The sequence below is a fragment of the Brassica rapa genome, chromosome A10 (assembly GCF_000309985.2).
Source record: "Brassica rapa cultivar Chiifu-401-42 chromosome A10, CAAS_Brap_v3.01, whole genome shotgun sequence".
In the NCBI taxonomy this organism is placed as follows: Eukaryota; Viridiplantae; Streptophyta; class Magnoliopsida; order Brassicales; family Brassicaceae; genus Brassica; species Brassica rapa.
In genome coordinates this window covers 13,897,758-13,917,218 of record NC_024804.2, presented here as the reverse complement: position 1 = coordinate 13,917,218, position 19,461 = coordinate 13,897,758, and the positions used below count along the sequence as shown (strand labels likewise).

Here is a 19,461-nt window from a genome sequence, read left to right as displayed (position 1 = left end):
ATGTGTATGATAAATCCCGATCCTTGTCTTCAACCAAAAAAGGTAAACTTTTAACCACTAGATCTCTACCACATGGTTGTTTGATACTAATACGTACACGACGTCTAAAATACTCTTATAGATAGTAATCTTGTTAAGGATAAAAACTCAACTAAAAAAAGAAACTTGAAAAATATAACAAAATCTAGAAAGACATTAGCATTAACCACCAGTATAAAACTAACACGTGTGTACGTGTAACCCATTATGAATGATCTTTACTCATAATTAGCAGCAACCATTAGTTGGAGGCCACCACTGGTTAACACGTACCGGGTTACTCACCATACTTTCTTTCCTAACAAAAATCAGAGACATATTTACACATGTAATTAACTCATAAAACTTTATAAAATATAAACGAATATTGGAGGAAAATCAAATGAATGTGGTAGGTGGAGGATTTGACGGAATAGCCCTGAAAGACACGCTAAGACTTTCTTTTGGAAAAATCCATCAACTCCGCTCTCAGCCACTATATAATCTCCTCTGTCTCCCACCTTTGTCTCTCAGCTTGCAAGTTCTCTTATCAACAATAGAACTCCAAGCTTTGTACCTACTTCAAATACGCAGTCATTTTATTTGTTCTTTTTTATCAACAATAAAAGCAGTAGCATTTTATTTCCCCCCACTCAAATCATGCAAACTGTTTCGCCTGCGTTCTCGTGTGATCTCAAATCCCTAATCCAAACGAATCTAACGGCTAAAACCGCGCGTTACTCTCACGTAAACAGAAAGCGCGTGTCTGTTCTTTGTAGTTACAGGTCTGAATCGTTTAGCTTCCCTAATGGTATTGGCTCGAGCCGAGCTGATTGGCAGAGCTCATGCGCTATCTTAGCCAGCAAAGTAGCTTCCGCTGAGAACTCCAGCTCAATCACCCGTGGTTTAGCTGATCAAGTAGCCGCCGTTAACGGACACAGTAACGGCTCCGTCAATCTCAGCCTCGTTCCGTCAGAGACGAAGAACGGAAAGCCTGGATTGGTTCAGCCGTTAACAAACACAGATCTCTCGCCGGCGCCGTCTCATGGATCCACCCTCCGTGTCGCGTACCAGGGAGTTCCCGGCGCGTACTCCGAAGCTGCCGCCGGAAAAGCTTACCCGAACTCTGAAGCTATCCCGTGTGATCAATTCGACGTCGCGTTTCAGGCGGTGGAGCTCTGGATCGCCGATCGTGCCGTCCTCCCGGTGGAGAATTCTCTCGGCGGTTCGATTCACAGAAACTACGATCTCCTCCTCCGTCACCGTCTCCACATCGTCGGCGAGGTTCAGATCCCGGTCCACCACTGCCTCCTCGCTCTCCCCGGAGTCCGTGCAGACTGCATCACGCGCGTGATTTCGCATCCCCAGGCTCTGGCTCAGACCGAAGGATCGCTCAACAAACTCACTCCGAGAGCCGCGATCGAGGCGTTTCACGACACGGCGGCGGCGGCGGAATACATCGCAACGAACAACCTCCGCGACACGGCGGCCGTGGCCAGCGCGAGAGCAGCGGAGCTCTACGGGCTCCAGATTCTCGCCGACGGGATCCAGGACGACGCGGGGAACGTCACGCGCTTCCTGATGCTCGCGCGTGAGCCGATCATCCCTCGCACGGATCGTCCCTTCAAAACGAGCATCGTCTTCGCCGCTCAGGAGCACCAGGGGACCAGCGTCCTCTTCAAAGTGCTCTCCGCGTTTGCGTTTCGGAACATCAGTCTGACGAAAATCGAGTCGCGGCCGCACCATAACTGCCCGCTCAGAGTCGTCGACGACGGAAGCGTGGGAACTAAGAAACACTTCGAGTACACGTTCTACGTGGATTTCGAGGCGTCGATGGCGGAGGCGCGTGCGCAAAACGCGCTAGCGGAGGTACAGGAGTACACGTCATTCCTGAGGGTGCTGGGAAGTTACCCAATGGATATGACGCCGTGGTCCACGTTGCCTAGCGAAGACGCATGACCGTATTATATTTGTCCAAATTATAATAACAACATATTGATAAAGAAAACATCGTATTTTATGTGTAACGATACTGGAAATCAAAGTAGAAATGTAGAGCTCGTTTTGCATATAAAAGTAGGAGAATTAATCTTATTTTATTTCTCCTACTTGTTGTATTAAGCTACTTTTGAAACAAAGACCGGCTTGTAGTTGGGCTCTGATGATCAAAATCAAATGATGAACTTTTTATGTCTAGTAGGAAAAAAATTCTTAAATTACTTACCATTTTAGTTTGTCAACTAAAATACCATATTTTCGATTGAATTTTAATGTTTGGTAAAAAACTTTTTTTTTTATAATTAGTAGACGACTAACAAACACACGTACACAATTATATTATGTGCTGAGTCTTAGTATATACAATGTTAAAAAAAAAGTGTCTTAGTATATATATATAATATATAGTTTCAAATGCATATTTTCAGTATTTTAGTAAATTTGTAAGCAAACATATACAAGTAGAATTTTATTTTTGTCATCACTAGAATTATTATTTTTTAAAACTCATATATCATAATTTCGATTGAATTTAAATGTTTGGTAAGAACTTAAACAGTTTTTATAATTGTAGACGACCAACACACACATGTAACAATCATATTATATATGCCATTTCCTTTCATGATCATCTTCTTAATGCTGAGAGTCTAATAGTATATATAGTTTCAAATGCATATTCTCAGTATCTTAGTAAATTTGTAAGCAAACATATAGCAGTATTAATGTTGAAAAAAACATATAGCAGTATGATCATTAATAATACTATAATAATAGTATTCGAAAATACTATAATAGTATTCGAAGCTATCTTCTAGAACTCCCATGTTAACCAACTAAACAAGAAAAGCTTCAGATTCTAAACCTTTAAGTTATTAAATTACATGTTGATAAAATAAGTTGTTAAATTTTACAAATGTCAAACTTAAGGTGTGAACATAAGTTCAGGTTGATATTTCTTGCGTTGAAACAAAGTACAACCTCCATCTGTTCGTGTACTATGACAACTTCCGTGAATTTTCTTTGATAATAAAACAAAGCTCTCAACTATCTTCAGAAAAATCACTTTGACTTGTCTAATGATCGGGCATAAATTTCCACGAAACTTAATGTTAAATTGTTCATATGTCGTTTGAATTATCTAACACCCTTTCACTATATATATATTGGAGGTCTTCTGTACAGTATTCCACAATATATCTTTCCCATATTGAGTTTAAACTTCTTTGCATGTGCCCAAACGGTGAATTAGATGTGGTGGAAACCGGAAACTCTTAACCCTTATGCTTTGCACAATAGTCCACGATTAAACTTGCATATGAATAACGGTTTACGTGTTTTAACCTATATTCAGACAAATGTGGACACTGATACAAAATTCATGGACATTTTATGTTTCTTCATGACGTAAGCGGATATATGTTTTAGGTTAATGATCATCCTTGCGATGTTATATATTTATATATTGTTTACAAATCATTCTCCCTCAAAACTAAATGCTATCTACAAATTTCATGCTTTTCTTTTGGTCACAATCATAGTATCATACGCTTATAAATGACTTACGTAGTAAGTTTTAGCTTGGTTTTATGTGAAGACAAAACTCCCAGTAAAAAGTAACCAATAATTAATTCAAAAGAGAGTTTTGGTCGTTAGCATAAATATTACGATCACGAATACTTGGGTCCATGATAGTTATATAGATGATAAAAATCATGTCATGCCGGCCTACTCATAAACACTCATGTTATATGTGGAACAAAGTAGCTAAATAATATTTTAAAATGTGGAACAAATATGATGACAACGATACAATATAATCATGTCATTTCGACCGTAAAGGGTTTGGTGGGAGAGTGAAATTTAACATCTAGTCGGAAGCTTATTAACCTCGTTATGTTTTTTATAGGCCAGAAAGTTGTTAATGTCTTTTGTTTTTGTATTAAGTTTAAGTTTGGAATCAGTTTCGGTACTAGCTATATGCATAGCTTGAATTATCATATCTCAATCATATTTTTGAATCCAGCTTGGTCATGTATATATCCTTTATTAGGACAGACAAAGATGACTAAAACACTTCCATTATCATGTTAATTGTTTTTAGTAAAGAAAAGTTAATCAAGACAAATATCGAAAAGTTAACCCAAAAAGACAAATGTTGAAATCAAGAGTGGAGTGGGGTGGTAGGTAAGAGAAAGAGAGATCATATCAAGCACAATGTGGTAGTTGGTGAGTGTGGAGGAGCCATGCACTTAGGATCTACCGACTTGTCTGGATCTTGGTTAAGCATTCGGTTTCAGTTTTGATTTTGATTCTGATTCCGGTTTAAGTTACAATTCTTAGTGATTGGACAAAACTCTATATATGGGAATGTTCTATTTGTGGTCCGTGAAATGGTATAAGATTAAACGAAGTTATAATGTGTTGCAAGTGGGAGTTTTCTTCCGCTTTCCATAATTAACTTTCGTAAGTAAGCGCAATATTTTTCCAAGGTATACAAAGACATGGAAGTCTGCATCAATCAATTTTAATGTTAATATTTTTCATTGTTTAATTATTCTTCTGTTTATTTGTATAGTATTGTCTAACTGGTTATAACTTATATTGTAGAATGATTATACATATACTTTTTTTTAAAGATGACTATACATATAGATAACAATCCAACCGAACAAAGAAGTGATCGGGTTCTTGTGTTAGGTAATGTGACGTGGAAACATTATATTATAAAATTTTATATTTGTGTAAACACATTTATAATAAGCTTGGTTTTCCATATGTTCCTTTAAATATTAAGATAAATTTTAATACATAAAATTGAAGTGATCAATGAAGAGACATCTGGTTTACGAAAAAGATGTCTAACAATTCTAAATATAATATAAAAGGTGTTTATATGTTTTTTTCAAACACCTTTTCCAACTCCATTTGAAAATTTGAACAGAAGCTTATGATATATTTAAACCGAACTTAAACCCACCATAAGCTGTTTTTTTTTTTTAAATTACAAAGCACCTTTACTGTATGTTGAAAAATATAGAAGAGTTAAACCACACTAATAATGAATAAGATGTGTTTTTTTTTTGGGTAAAAAGTTGTGTTTATTTGTTTGTGGTCTAACATTATAGCTTAAAGGCTAAAAATGTTTTAGATCATATCGATTGGTGATCATATGGATTCAACATTAGTCACAAACTTAGTTAGAGATTTTAACGTAATGCTGGGATCCAACTCTAGCCTAGGTTGTTAGTGAGTGAATTGTGCTTCTTGTGTGCGTTCATCTCCATCCAAGTATGATTAATTGATTATACGAAATTGAAACGGCCCATGTCCTTCAATAGATTCAATGTTCGGCCCATACTACATTCGATAGTATCCAACATGTTGGACTTACAATCCAAACTCAGATCTGGTAAACAAGTTAGGATCTTAATTCCAAATCGGGGCGAAAATGAAAACTAAACAAAATAAAGAGGGTAGAATCATAATTATCTGAGAATATATCTGTTTCAGTGTTCGTTCTATACAAAAAAAACACCAAAACCTCACCCTTTGCAAAGCTTATCCGCACACACACACTCTTCAACACTCGCTTCCATCTCTCTCCCATGGCTAACAACGACGACGACGACTCACAGCCGCAAATTGACTCCCCAAGCGACGAAGAAGAAGAAGAAGAAGACCAAAAATCCCCCAATGCCAACTCGGACGAAGAACCCGGCTCGGACTCGGACTCGGACTCGGACTCATCCTCCGAATCCGAGAACGAAGGCGAACCCGAACGCGAAACGGACGGGTTCAACTACATCCGCCCGAGCGACGTACCGCCGGACCCGAACACAACCCCGGAGACCAACATCCGGCGGTTCAACCGCGTGCTGGAGGGGAAGCGCGTGAAGCGGATCCAGGAGGAGGAGGAGAGGAAGTACAAGTTCTACGAGGACCTCTTCGACTTCCCGAAGGACCCAGAGCGGTGGAAGGAGGAGGATCTGAGGGAGGTGTGGGCGGACGCGCCGCCGGAGATGACGAAGCCGGGGTGGGACCCGGTGTGGGCGGAGGAGGAGGATTGGGAGGTGGTGAACGAGGAGATTCAGGAAGGGAGGGATCCTGGGATTCAGCCTTTCTACGTTCCCTATAGGAAGCCGTACCCGGCGATTCCGGATAATCATTATGATATTGATACTCCTAAGGCTGTTGTTGAGGAGCTTGATAGGATTGAGGAGTTTCTTCAGTGGGTTAGCTACATCTTCCCTGACGGCAGCTCGTGAGAACCTCTTTAGTTTGATGTTTGAAGTTGTGAATTAGTATTAATACTAATAAAGCTAGTAACTTTATTAGTTTGTTTTTTATATGAGCTCCATCCATGTTGGCTTTTGATGAAGCTTTGCATTTTATGTAGTATTTTTCTTATTTAAGTAGAGTGTTTGGATTGTGGAGCTGGAGGAAATGGCAATGTAGGTTGAGTTTTAGATACGAGTGTTTGGGTAGCTTTGTGATGGAAAGATACTTGCATCTTGATTTAACTAGCTTTCTTATCTCTCTTTTTTTTTGTCTGTTTTGGCTTTAAGGTATGAAGGCACAGTATGGGATGACTTGGCTCAAGGCAAAGGTGTTTACATTGCTGAAAATGGCCTTGTGAGGTGTGTGATTGATATCTCTATTTTGTTATATTGTTAGTGTTTTATATTGGGTTCAATGCCAATGCCCTAAGATAATTTGTTTTTTTTGCGTCGGTATATAATCATTTAGGTACGAGGGTGAATGGCTTCAGAATGACATGGAAGGTCATGGGGTTGTCGAAGTTGATATTCCTGACATTGAGCCCATGCCAGGTTCCAAGTATGGTTAACATTCCTATATACTATTAATCTTCCAGTGGGATTTTATGGGACATATTCGTTTGAGCGAGCATGATATTGTTCTTTCGGTCTTATGCAGGCTTGAAGAGAAGATGCGTGCTGAAGGAAGGATTATCAAGAGAGATTATATGTCTCCAGAAGACAGGAAGTGGTTGGAAATGGATGTTGAGGACAGTGTTGCGCTAACTGATGGGAATTACGAAGTTCCTTACTATGAAAACGAAGAGTGGATCACTCAGTTTGGCGAAAAACCGTGAGTTTAGCAATGATGTTACTAGATGGCTTGCATTTGCATCTCCACAATCATTTGAGTGGTTTGGTTTAATATGAGGATTTATATATTATATGATTTTGTATAACCAGGGAGAAAGGTCGTTATCGCTATGCTGGTCAATGGAAGCATGGTAGAATGCATGGGTGTGGTGTTTACGAAGTTAACGAGCGCATCCTATATGTAAGTAGTAGTAATAGCTGGTCTTTGGCATCAGAGTTCGATATAGCTTCTGTATTTGGTATCCCTCGTATGAATCCATGATGGGTTAAGTATAATCTTGTCCTCCATGAAGTGAATATTCGTGGTTGTGACACAAGTTTACACATCATAATGACGATGCAGGGTAGATTCTACTTTGGAGAGCTATTGGAGGAGGAGCATGGCTGTACCGTAGATATTTGTGCGGTAGTTACCCATTTTTCTCTTTCTCAATGATACATGTAACTTCCAGCAATATAGGAAAAGTATTGATAAATATACTGATGTGAAAATGTTTCAGCTGCATTCTGGTTTGGCGGAGGTTGCTGCAGCTAAGGCTCGAATGTTTGTAAACAAACCGGACGGAAGTATAACCCCTCTTCTTTAATCTTTACCATGTCTAGTAACCGTTATCTTACAGTATGGTGTTAGTTAAGTTGGGAGCTAAAGGTCTTTTTCTTCTTCTATAAATGCAGTGGTTAGAGAAGAAAGAGGCCCATACGGTGATCCTCAACATGCTTACTTTTATGAAGAAGATGACGTGTGGATGGCGCCAGGTTTCATCAACCAGTTTTACGAAGTGGGTCATTTATCTTATCAAAGCTTTTTTGAGTTTAGTTGTCTTGATCACCCTAGGGGCTTAAGAGATTTGTCTTTTTTTTTGGGTAGGTACCTGAGTATTGGGAGACTTACGTAGAAGAGGTGGACCAAGAAAGGGAAATGTGGTTGAACTCTTTTTACAAAGCTCCTTTGAGGTTACCAATGCCTGCTGAGCTCGAACATTGGTGGCAAAACGGTAATGACCCTTAACATTGTCGCTCTTACATGGATTGAATATTGAGGTTATCTCTGAGTGTTTTATTTTTGTTGATCAGTGGAGGTAACACCAGAGTTTGTGTTACTGAACAAGGAACCCGAACCTGATCCAGAAGATCCTTCGAAACTTGTCCAAACGGAAGACCCTGTTATTCTACACACACCAACAGGTCGGATAATCAACTATGTAGAGGATGAGAAGCACGGCGTTCGACTATTCTGGCAGCCTCCTCTGGAGGAAGGGGAAGATGTGGATCCTTCGAAAGTCGAGTTTTTGCCACTCGGGTTCGACGAGTTCTACGGGAAAGAAGTGGCGGTGAAAAAGGAACACCCGGTGAAGAGATTTGTGCTTGGAATCGAGAAAGCGTTGAAGCCGATGCTTGACGGAATAGAGAAATGGACGGAGGAGAAGAAGAAAGAAAACGAGGAGAGAAAGGAGATGCTGGAGAAGGAGCTCGAGCTAGTCGAGGCTGAGATTTGCTTAGAGGAAGCTATAGAGGATATGGATGAAGTGCTAAAGATGAAAGAACAAGAAGAGGAAAAGAAAACTGAAATGGGTTTGGCTGAAGAGGAGGATGAAGAAGATGTGGTGGCTGTCCCGGTTTATAAAGAAGAGAAAGTTGTTGTCACTCCACAAGAGAAGAAGAAACAGGAAGATGATGATTCAGATGATGACGAGGACGATGATTCAGATGATGATGATGATGATGGACCATCGAGTTTTGGATCTGTGGACAAACGTAGGAGCTCTCCTTTTTCATCATCCTCGTTGTCTTTTGCTTCGTGCAGCCTCTTCCCGGCGGTAATATTCTCTCTCTCTTTTTGTGCTTTACTTTGGATTTGTTTACTCGGTTAGTGTTCACGTGTGTTGTATTCATTTACAGGTACAATCAAGACTAGAGAGTTCATTCCTTGCATGGAAGCAACACCGAGCAGAAGCATCAAAAGTGATCCCAGGAATCAACAAAGCTGTAGATAGCAATGCATCAGCTTCAATCCGTTTCCCCCCATTGTCCAGTAACCAAGCCAGATTGAAGATGGGGAAGGTATCGAACCCGGGTTGTGTCCAGAGAAGCTCAAGATCTCAGTCTCAGTTATCGTCTCTGTCACGTCTACTATCTTCCAGTGCGTCATGTTCTTCTCATGATAGAAGCTCCGGTGAAGATCAAGGTTGGCTGTGGAAGACACCGGTTGAGGAAATGGACGCGGTATTGTCGCTTCAGGTTCAGACAAAGTGTTCCAATATGTTTGCAGAGACTCCGGCTTTGTCTTGATTCTCTTCATATTTAAGCTTTAGAGTTGAGTTTCTTTTGGCGGTGGACATTGTCTTTTTAATTATTTGTTGTTGTCTTGTCTGATAAAAACATTTGTCACAACTGTTTCTTTTAAAATAAACTGAAGATTTTTTTAATGCTTTTATTCTCTTCTAATGATTGATTAATGAAAATCACAGTCTCTTGAATATTTACCTCAAAATATGTAATTAATTATTTAATATGTGAAATTCCCAAAAACGTAAACTTAATTACGCAATATTCCAATTATTATATTTTTTTAAAAAATATATTTCAATATTATTGAAGCGTTACGTGGAAACACAAATCGACGCCGTAGAGAGACAGCAAAAACCCTAAAAAAGCACTTCTAAAACCTCTCTCTCTCTCTTTCTATTATAAATTGTCAATAACCTTTCTCTCTTCTGCAGCTCCCACTTTTTTATTTACTCTCTCGCAGCCCTAATCTCTCTTCCTACTTGATCAACAATGAAATTTTGGGGTAAGATAGATCTCATCTCGCCCTCTAGAAACTCATATATTCAAGTCCTAGGCTCTTTACTTTTCGAGTGGGTACTTGTATTGATTCTCCATCATGTGTTTGAAACCTCGTTACAGCTTTTAATCATCACTATAGCTCTCATTCTCGTTTGATTTCGTTTTCCGTTTAGGTCCTTTTTGCTTTTGTCTTTTTGGATTGCCTGTTCGGTTCTAACCTGTTCAGACATGAGTTTATTTTGTTTAGTCTATTTGGTCGGTACATGTTTCTTCTTGCGTTTGTTTAGTTAGATTGTACTTACCAAATAGTCAGTTTTTTTTTTGGTGCTACATTGCGATTGTTTATACGATATGATTCACTACTAACAAGCAGTGAGTGATTGATGCAACTTGATTTGCTTTTTGGTAGGAGCTGAAGTAAAGGCTGGGATGCCTCTTAAAGTGAGGCCTCAAGTAGACCATCTTATCCACTTGTCTCAGGTTTGTTTCACATACCCACTCTCTATGTTTATTTTATTTTATTTTATTTTATAACAAACCGTCTCTTTATTTTTTTGTGTTGTTTTTATTCTATATATGAACAGGCAACAATTGATGGAGCCAAGAAGGGAGAATCTGGTCTCTTGTACGTGAATATTGATTGGAAAAAATATGTCATTGGAACACTCTCTCAAGACCACATTCCCCAGATTACCTTTGACCTTGTCTTCGAGCAGGAGTTTGAGCTCTCTCACTCTCTGTCTCAAGGAAGTGTCCACTTTGCTGGCTTCAAATCTCCCAACATCGATCAAGAGGACTACCCTTCTGATTCTGAAGAGGACGAGGTGGTGGCTGTTCCTGCTACTTCAACTGTCACTTCCGATGGAAATGCTGCTGCTGCTGCTTCTAATGTCGTCAAGGCTTCTGAAGTGAAGCCTGAGTCAGACGAGGATGATGATGATGAGTCTGACGAGGAGGAGGATGATTCTGAAGATGATGGAGCCGACCCGGAGAAATTAGTGAGTGTTTTGTAGCTTTAGATGACTTGTTTATTTATGAGATTGGTAGCGTGACTTAGACTCTCTCTGGTGATGATTTTTTGTAGATGGAGGTTGACGAGGATGATTCAGAGGATGAAGAAGAAGAGGAGACCCCTAAGCAGGTAATATACTACATTTCACATGTGCTCAGTTTACTTGACTTTCTTTAGAATTCGTTTTCCTCACCTTGCTGTATATTGTTAATTAATGTAAAGCCTGAGCCAATCAACAAGAAGAGGGCGGCTGCATCTGCTTCCAAAACACCTGTCCCAGCAAAGAAGAAGACGAAAACAGCAGTAGCAGCCACTCCTCAGAAGACTCAGAACACAGGTGACTTCTTCTTGTCTTTTTAGATTTTGACTCTTGAGTATCATTACATGTTTGAATGGATGATTGCAAGTAGACTATAATCAGAAACGTTAAGTGGCACATAAAGCGTTTTCTTACAACTCTATTGTCTTTTTTTGAGTTACAGAAGAGAAGAAGAAGGGCGGGCACGCAGCTACACCACACCCAGCTAAAAAGGGTGGAAAGAATGCTAACCAGAGCCCAAAATCTGGAGGTCAATCATCCGGTGGTAACAAGAAGTGAGTCTTCTTCTCTCTCTCTTTCTCTTGAGGCCAGTGATGTGATAATGTAATTCTCTTTTTGTTTGTTTTGAATCGTGTGATGATTGATGATGATGGTTAATGAATGGTGTGTGCAGGCAAGGGAACAAGGGCAAGGGAAAAGGAAAGGGCAGAGCCTAAGTTGAAGTAGCAACTATGAAATTTTTTAGTTTTTAATTTGTCTTAAAGATTTTATCTATTATCGGAAAAAAGTTATTCAAGTAGTTTGCAACTTTATGTAATTCAGTATGAGTATTGCTGAGATGATAAATAACTTGGTATGCTACTACTGGTTAAGGGTGTTGAAAAATACAAACATCGTCTTCAAGTCTAACAACATTAATAACACAAGAACTAGAACATCTCCTGAATCTCATGAGTTCCTTAACGACGTTAGACTCTTGCTCTTTTCCTTCACATTCCAACCGCAGCGTAAACTTCTTGAGGACTACGGAGTTCTCAAGCAAGTACTTAACTAGCTTCCTGATCATCTCAATCCCAGCTCCACAGTTTGGTCTTGTCATCTCAACATACTCGAGGCTCGTTTGCAAACACTTTGGTACGAATGAGAACCACATTGTATCCGAATATCTTACACCTTTCAGCTTCTGCAAAATGTTATACATGTATGTAAAAACCCAACAGATTAATAAAGATAATTGTATTAGAAAAAGAGATGAAAGTAAAAAACATTACCAAGACAAGGGATTGGAGATTCGGAAAGCTCTCAAGAAAATTTGGCAACATATCAGTCATATACAGTTTTGTTTGTAACCGGATCATGTTGGGAAAACAAGGAACCGGTTCGAAACTCATGTAGTGAGAGATGATCTGCAGAAAAGCAAAGAAGCAGTTATATAACTTTCTTCATCCAAAGAGACATTCAAATGTTCATTTACTCCCTCCTACCTTCAAGGTTGTTCCACTAATAGTCATGTCCCTTGCACTAGAGAGCCCGTTGAGCATTTTACCAACAGCACTGAATCTCTCCATTGACTCATCCATATCCCAAATATCATTCACATTGAAACTTACATCAATCTCTACCTTTGCAGATGAAGCCACATTGCTTATTACAAAACTTACCGACTGGTCATCTTCAAGACTCAGATAGTTAAGTCTAGGAGCATCAATCAAAACCTCCCAGTCGTTACTATCATCATTATACCAAGACTTGGAACTATCAAGAACTAGTTTGAGACTGTTCAGTGTTTTAGACCAAACACGTAGAACCTTCACAGTTTCATCTACGTTTCTAACGACCGTTAAAGATTCAAGAACCGGGCAGGAGGAGACGAGCTTCTCGAGAATCTCGTCGTCAGCGTATAGATTCTCTTCCATATGCATTACCTTGAGATTAGGTAAAGATAAAGACTCGAAGCTAGGCAACGCAACGAAATAGAGTCTTAATGAAACCAAAGTCTCGCATAAGTAAAGGCTTAGAGGGGTCGTCTCACTCATGAAACTCATACGACAGTCAACTTCAAGATGTTGGATCTTACGCAAAACTGCGGTTTCGATCCACGACGCGAGCAAAGACGGATCACCATCATCTTGTCTCTTGAAAGCAAGGTTGAGGCTGTGTAAACACGACTCCTTGGAGAAGTCTAGAAGCTGGTGAAGGTAGTGTAGTCAGGGAAGTCATCAATATCAAGATCCAAGACTGGAATCAAAAGCCAGAGATTCCTCCATCTCTTGGACAAGACACTAGTAGTAACAGCATTCTTTGTAGGAAGATCGGAGAGTATCTGACACAGCAAAGGATCGGGTAAGAAGCTTATCCAATCTTCTCCAGATCTTCGAATGGTTCCTCGTTCATTCATTGCTAGATTAGCTCGACAAGTCGTCTGCATCGTCACACCTGAATTAAAGATCAAAGAAAGTGAAAACAAAAAGTCAACGTTTATATTCTTGGCCGCCGCCGAGACCTATAGCCGGCTGAGGTGATCGGTGCTTCTTTTATAATGGTTTTGGGATGTAAAGAAGGACAACAAAAACTGAAAAAAGGTTGAAATCTAATGAATAAGAAAAAAAAAACTGATTAGTAGTAGTGTAAATCATATTTCAGTACCAAAACAGTCAAAACTTTCCTAAAATAGTAACAACTTTTTTGAAGTGTTACAAAAAGCTATGTGACATCATAGTTTGAGATGTCTCATCTAACTATTCAAGCTCGAAAACAACTTGACAAGAAGCAGAGCATCTCCTTCATTTCGAGAGTTCCATGAATATAATTGATTTTTCAGGAAATACTTTAGCGTGTTGGTGTTTGATCATTTACCAAAAACCTTCACCGCTTCACGTTATAAACTATAATAAAGTACAATTCTAAAAATGCTCAAATCTTCGAGAACAAGGCAAGACGAGATAAGCGACTCCATACACGCATTTTAGTTCTCTACAAGCTTATTAGTTCCTGTCCTACGTGCTTTAAGGATCTTTACCTTTTTAAATAAATACTTAAATATTTATTATACTACAACTTGAGGTTAAATAGTACTCATCATATTCTTGAGAAGGCCATGCTGTAAGCAACATGTCCATAAGGTGTAAACGCAAATGATGACCGTGTGATAACACGGTACAAATGAGGAAAAAGTGCAATAATTGATTACCTTTGCACCAATCCAATAACTCACACGAAATCTTGATTAAAAATCATAAGAACAAAACTAAAAACACTTCCAAAAAACAAGAAGAAAGATTGAAATCTCACAATTACCGAATCACAAATCCAAATGCTGAATATTTAGAAAGGCAGACATGTAATTAAATCCAAAGAACCCTTCGAGCCTCTCTCTCTCCTCCTAAGTCTCTCTCTCTATCTTCTTCTCAAACCATTTTCCCTATCAACTTTCCTTGTAATTTTCCATAAAAATTTGTGTTTTTTATTTTTGCAGAAAATTAGTAACATCCCTCTCTTTTTCCCCTGAAATATAGAAAACATGACTACTAACTCGGGACATATGTCCCAATCCAGCCAAGCCCACTGATGAAGAATGACATGGTCTGAAGAAACAAGTAGATGAAGTAATTGTTCTTCCCGTGAGCATAGTCATAGCATCCACACACGAACAAGAACGCCGCAAATCCAAGCTCCAATGTATTCAATCTGACACAAAGTAACTCATAATCATTACCAACTGTTTATATACATAGTTTTGTAATAAGACATTGTGTTCCGTATAAAAGTACACGTACCGATCAGGCAGTTTGAAGATTCTTGGGAACTTTTTAAGCCCTTTTGTATTCCCTTTAGCGCTTTGACCGCTTCCAAGCTTAGCAGTCACGACCCATTCGTTAGCTCTACCTGCCTCAAACAGACCAATGAGAGTGGCCTTTGTCCGGTGCAGCGACATCACATTCTCAAATAGGATCCAATAGAACAGCAGATGAATCGACCTTTTTGAAAGAACAAAAAAAGAAAGACTCATTATAAGGAAGAAACTACAAAGGCAGCTAACTTGACATACAAGTAACTAATCAAGGAATTTCTTTTAGCAAAACACCAGGTTGTGACTTAAGGTACAAGAAACTAAAAAGTTCACCTGGGAGTGCCCACGGAGTTGAGGACAGTGATGATGGAAGGGATGTAAACGGAACCCCAAATTGGAACTTTAACTTCAGGGACAAGAATGGTCAGAGGAAGAACAACGCAGTAGAAACAAAATGTGACCCAATGTGCAATGACTTTCCTCACAAAGAAGAAGCTGTAGATCACATACACTTTCTTCCAGAACCTCACTTTCTGCGCCAGATCAGTGACAGTCAGATTAAAGAGTGAGACATCAGAGGAAAAAGAGTAGTTTTGTTTCGTTTATTACCTTGTTTCTAATGATCTCCATAACCATTTTCCTAAAGAGATTTGCAGGTCCACAAGACCATCTATGTTGCTGGAAACGGAAGGCTCTAAAAGTACTTGGTAGCTCACTTTTCACCTAATACAAAAAAAAAATGTATTTATACATATACCAATTTTTCACAAGTAGTAACAAATATCTGTAGTTCTTAAAAGGGTAGATGATTATAACATAACTTGTGAATCAGCTGTCATGTGCTTAATGAGAGAATCTGTGCACCAACTACTTTTTGCACTGTGACTAAAAGGATTCTAGCTATTTAATTTTAATTTATGGAAAGAACTCAGAAATTAAGTACCTGAAGGTCACCGAGGTAGAGAAATTTCCAGCCACGGAGACTTGCTCGGACAGCGAGGTCCATGTCTTCCACGGTGGTCCTATCTTTCCACCCGCCGGCTTCATTTATCGCCGCTATTCTCCATATTCCGGCGGTTCCTATAAATATTTTTTTGATAAAATAAACTTTTGTGTTTAGCTATAGTATTTTATAAATTAGTGTATTGGATTATAACCCAAAATTTTTTTTTAGATAAACAAGAAAAACAAAAATCTATATAGTGTCCAGAAAATTTAAGATCCAAGCTTCATTTGCTTCCACTACAAGTCATATCGTAATGAATGTGTCCTCTTTACACAACTGATTAATTAAACACATGATTTAAGAAACCAAGCTTGCTTATCTTACTTATCAGACAAGGGATATGCCAACAACTAGTATTAAATACAAGTACACCTACTTGCTTCACGTTTCAGAATCCCACTCCTCTCAGTCAATTATTGGTTATTTCAGTTCTCTAGTAATAATTGTACACGAATCCCACTCCTCTAATCAATTAGTACTATTGATTGTTTATTTGTTAATTTGATTCCTTATAATAATATAGTATTATATATTTCAGTTTTCTAGTAACAGTTGTACACTATCATAACATTAGAAAAGAAGAGGTTTGGGTCCACATACTGTGCTTCAATTGGTTGGACAACATACCAACTACATCACACTAAACTCACCATATCAATAGTCAACAATCTTTACTACTAGCAAAAACTCCCTAAGTTTTGTCCCTTATTGAAAAATTAAATGATGTTTTGAGTAATCATTATAGAGATTATTAATATTATATTTACCGTTGAAGCCGAAGAAAGCATGTGTTGATGAACCGACTTCTTGCTCAACAGTGAAATGGTAGTCCAGCGACATTTCTTGCATCCTTGTCAATAAACATTCATCAGAATTCACTGCAGAAGTATATAATAAAATCAATTCATTAGTACACAAATAATCAAAGGTCTAATGTGGCACTATCAGGAAGTAACGTCCTTCTCTTTTGTTTTTATCTTTAATAATCAATCATATTCACATAGCTTTCTCATTATTTTATTATTAAATTCAGTAAGTTGGACTTATGTTAAAAATATATATATATAATAATATACTTTTTTTGTCACAAGAATATAATAATATACTAAAATACCAAATAAGTGTCGGCAAGAAAAATGCAGGTCCACAGTGACTCGATACTCACACTGTACACTAACACTTAACTACTACTGACAAGAATGGATCCCACACTTGAACGTTTAAAGAAAGGCAAAGAGCACATGGAAAGTGTCAGAGACCCGACGATTTTCTAAAGACAGAAAAGTGTTAGACCCAACTCATTAAACCGGATCGAACTGAATCAGTTTCACTGACCGATACGGATCCGAAATTTTGGAGCATATAAGAAATGCTATTTTCAGCGTTTATGTTAATATACGTTGACCCAGAAACACGCAACTAGTCCGACCCAGTATTGACGTTAGTAATTTATTTAGTCCAATGCAACAAGGTGTACAACGTAAACAAAGGGCAACCATGTTAACACAGTTTGGAGCTACCCCGCCGACACAAACAGAACCAACCCTACTTCTGAAAGTCAGTCAATAGAAAAAAAACGATAATAATATTATAGTATGTGATTGAAAAAAATACAAAACGATGGAAAAAAAAACATTTCAAAAAGCCAAAATAAAAGATAAAAGTATGCAAGAAAAAGGAAAAAGGTTACAAATGTGAAAAATAATAGGAATATTATTTAGAAAAAACAGTGAAGAGCATATATCACCGACACAACTAATGTAGCTACCAAAACCACGAGCTTTCATTTAATGATCGACACAACATTAAGTTTTATCACAAAACATAAACAAAGACACCGATTCAGTACTCTTTTGACCCTGACACTTGACAACATTATCAAATGTCATTTTTTCCACTTCTATAGTATAACTAACTACCAGTCTTATAAATCAATGACACAAAATTTAAGATACTCAACCATAAATGAGGGTCTATCTGAATTATCATTAATATGTTGAATTGAATTATTATCATTACCGAATCTCCATCGAGCCTGTACGAGGGCAATGTTGGGATTGTGGACGAGAAATGGGATGCTACGGCGAAGAAAATCAGGTTCAGGCTGAAAATCAGCGTCGAAGATAACAACATACTCGCAATGTTTGACATAACTGCGTTTGAGTCCTTCCTTCAACGCACCGGCCTTGTACCCAACTCTATTCTCCCTGATTTGATACCTTATATTGATTCCTTTACTTGCCCATCTTTGACACTCCATCTCCACCATTTGCTGCACATTTTAAGTATCATCATTTAAACCACACATTTAAGATAAAACAAAATTTATAACAAGTTGATCCAAAAGATTTCCTCTTTAATTATTTCTTGGTCCTAATATTACATCTTTTTGTTTAGGAAATAAAATCTTGTGAAAATATTTAAAGGTGATTTTATTTAGAGAAAGTTGTTGAAAAATAATGCAAAGCTATATTTGCTGAAAATGGACCAAGTAAAACAAAGACTAATACCTTAACAGTAGGATCTGTTGAGTCATCCAACACTTGAATCACGAGACGATCGGACGGCCACGATAGTCCACTCGCCGCTCCTATTGATAGCTTGTAAACCTGAAGGCAATAATCACGGAGAACTTTTTCACTTTTAGCCCCTATAATTATCATTTACTACGATTAAGCCTTAAACTACTTGTTTATACTTAAATCCCCCAAAATATCGTAGAACATTTAACCTCAGTAATATGATGAAAACGTGGGGAAAATTGATCATCCGTAAAATATGAGGGTACTTTTCACAAAATCTTAAAACTTGGGGGTAAAAAATGTAAGAAAAATATTTTGATGAGAACAGAGGAAAAAAACAGAGTAGTGAACAGATAGAGATGAAAGAGACCTCTCGTTCGTTGAACATGGGGATTTGGACGAGGACCACAGGGAAGTTAGAGCTTCCAAGCTCTTCATCATCTTGAATGGGCTCGAACTTGTAGCGTTTGTGAGGTTTTTTCCAGAAGAGCTTGACGAGGACGATGACGATTCCCATGTAAACCCTCTCACATAACAGCATGAGAGACATTAGCAAGCAGATGTAAACCGCTAGCTGAAGAAGAGGGACAATCACCGGGGCCTTAACAAGCTCCCAGATCATGCCTAGTTGGCCTGTGATCTCCATCTTCACGCCGTCGAATGTCTCCGGCAACACAAACTTCGGTGTAACACCATCCATTTTGGCTCTCTCTCTCTCTCTCTGGATTGTTACAGTGAGGTTTTTGCTTTGTTTTGAGTAATGTGGGGTTTATGAAGCGAAGGAGAGAAAGAAAAATGGAGGTTTTTTCTCTCTCTACAGTTCTAGAGAGAGAGAGAAAAAACTTATGAAAGAGAGAGAGAGCAGAAGGAGATTGAAGGTTAAGGGAGAAGGAATAAACCAAGGAGTATAAATGGTGAAATTTTTGTTTTTGTTTTATTATATTACTATTTACTTATTCAACGTTTGTAGATATTTTTCCTTTTTGGTTGATTTTTTTCTAGAGATTTTTATACAGAGATGAGTTGAGGTTAAAAAGTAGATAAACACAAAGTGACATTTGCTTTGTGGGCTTTGTGAGGAGTTGAGAGTCCATTGTAAGATGATTTTTATGATAGTTTGAATTTAAATTAATCAATTTTTGAAATAAATTCTTAA

At 38.3% G+C, this 19,461-nt stretch overlaps 5 protein-coding genes across 5 annotated transcripts; 3 read left to right on the top strand and 2 right to left on the bottom strand.

Annotated features, from left to right (window-relative positions):
* On the top strand, positions 1-2,214 carry LOC103845522 (arogenate dehydratase 5, chloroplastic). The gene has a single exon (XM_009122390.3). It carries the CDS (start codon positions 679-681, stop codon positions 1,975-1,977), a length of 1,299 nt encoding a protein of 432 aa, XP_009120638.2. The 5' UTR covers positions 1-678; the 3' UTR covers positions 1,978-2,214.
* Positions 2,215-5,549: 3,335 nt separating this feature from the next.
* On the top strand, positions 5,550-9,574 carry LOC103845523 (protein TIC 100). Its single transcript, XM_009122391.3, has 11 exons — positions 5,550-6,280; positions 6,585-6,656; positions 6,766-6,855; positions 6,955-7,128; positions 7,239-7,329; positions 7,492-7,554; positions 7,649-7,715; positions 7,824-7,927; positions 8,017-8,143; positions 8,223-8,965; positions 9,048-9,574. The coding sequence occupies exons 1-11, from the start codon at positions 5,625-5,627 to the stop codon at positions 9,435-9,437; spliced, it is 2,577 nt and encodes an 858-aa protein (XP_009120639.1). The 5' UTR covers positions 5,550-5,624; the 3' UTR covers positions 9,438-9,574.
* Positions 9,575-9,738: 164 nt separating this feature from the next.
* Positions 9,739-11,896, top strand: LOC103845525 (histone deacetylase HDT2). The gene is made up of 7 exons (XM_009122392.3): positions 9,739-9,939; positions 10,345-10,415; positions 10,520-10,933; positions 11,020-11,076; positions 11,170-11,284; positions 11,430-11,541; positions 11,661-11,896. The coding sequence occupies exons 1-7, from the start codon at positions 9,927-9,929 to the stop codon at positions 11,701-11,703; spliced, it is 825 nt and encodes a 274-aa protein (XP_009120640.1). The 5' UTR covers positions 9,739-9,926; the 3' UTR covers positions 11,704-11,896.
* On the bottom strand, positions 11,827-13,512 carry LOC103845526 (F-box/FBD/LRR-repeat protein At5g22660). The gene is given in 4 exon segments (XM_009122393.3): positions 11,827-12,170; positions 12,259-12,393; positions 12,472-13,172; positions 13,175-13,512. Coding segments are annotated over 4 exon segments (1,392 nt in total). The 5' UTR covers positions 13,416-13,512; the 3' UTR covers positions 11,827-11,855.
* A 640-nt stretch (positions 13,513-14,152) lies between these two features.
* LOC103845527 (glucomannan 4-beta-mannosyltransferase 2) lies at positions 14,153-19,197 on the bottom strand. Its single transcript, XM_009122394.3, has 9 exons — positions 18,676-19,197; positions 18,294-18,392; positions 17,803-18,055; positions 16,551-16,661; positions 15,721-15,857; positions 15,387-15,500; positions 15,111-15,310; positions 14,764-14,964; positions 14,153-14,674 (listed from the first exon to the last, which is right to left on the bottom strand). Exons 1-9 carry the CDS (start codon positions 19,003-19,005, stop codon positions 14,515-14,517), a joined length of 1,605 nt encoding a protein of 534 aa, XP_009120642.2. The 5' UTR covers positions 19,006-19,197; the 3' UTR covers positions 14,153-14,514.
* Between the last annotated feature and the right edge of the window lie 264 nt (positions 19,198-19,461).

What these genes read in the sequence shown, in the direction of transcription:
- LOC103845522 (XM_009122390.3), top strand. Translation starts at nt 679, where the DNA reads ATGCAAACTGTTTCGCCTGCGTTCTCGTGTGATCTCAAATCCCTAATC.
- LOC103845523 (XM_009122391.3), top strand. Translation starts at nt 5,625, where the DNA reads ATGGCTAACAACGACGACGACGACTCACAGCCGCAAATTGACTCCCCA. An exon ending in TTAACGAGCGCATCCTATAT is followed by an intron (nt 7,330 to 7,491) that starts GTAAGTAGTAGT and finishes ATGACGATGCAG; the next exon opens with GGTAGATTCTACTTTGGAGA. An exon ending in CGTGCAGCCTCTTCCCGGCG is followed by an intron (nt 8,966 to 9,047) that starts GTAATATTCTCT and finishes ATTCATTTACAG; the next exon opens with GTACAATCAAGACTAGAGAG.
- LOC103845525 (XM_009122392.3), top strand. An exon ending in TCAGAAGACTCAGAACACAG is followed by an intron (nt 11,285 to 11,429) that starts GTGACTTCTTCT and finishes TTTGAGTTACAG; the next exon opens with AAGAGAAGAAGAAGGGCGGG. An exon ending in TCATCCGGTGGTAACAAGAA is followed by an intron (nt 11,542 to 11,660) that starts GTGAGTCTTCTT and finishes TGGTGTGTGCAG; the next exon opens with GCAAGGGAACAAGGGCAAGG.
- LOC103845527 (XM_009122394.3), bottom strand. Translation starts at nt 19,005, where the DNA reads ATGGATGGTGTTACACCGAAGTTTGTGTTGCCGGAGACATTCGACGGC. An exon ending in CAACAGATCCTACTGTTAAG is followed by an intron (nt 18,056 to 18,293) that starts GTATTAGTCTTT and finishes TAAAATGTGCAG; the next exon opens with CAAATGGTGGAGATGGAGTG. An exon ending in ACAGGCTCGATGGAGATTCG is followed by an intron (nt 16,662 to 17,802) that starts GTAATGATAATA and finishes ATACTTCTGCAG; the next exon opens with TGAATTCTGATGAATGTTTA.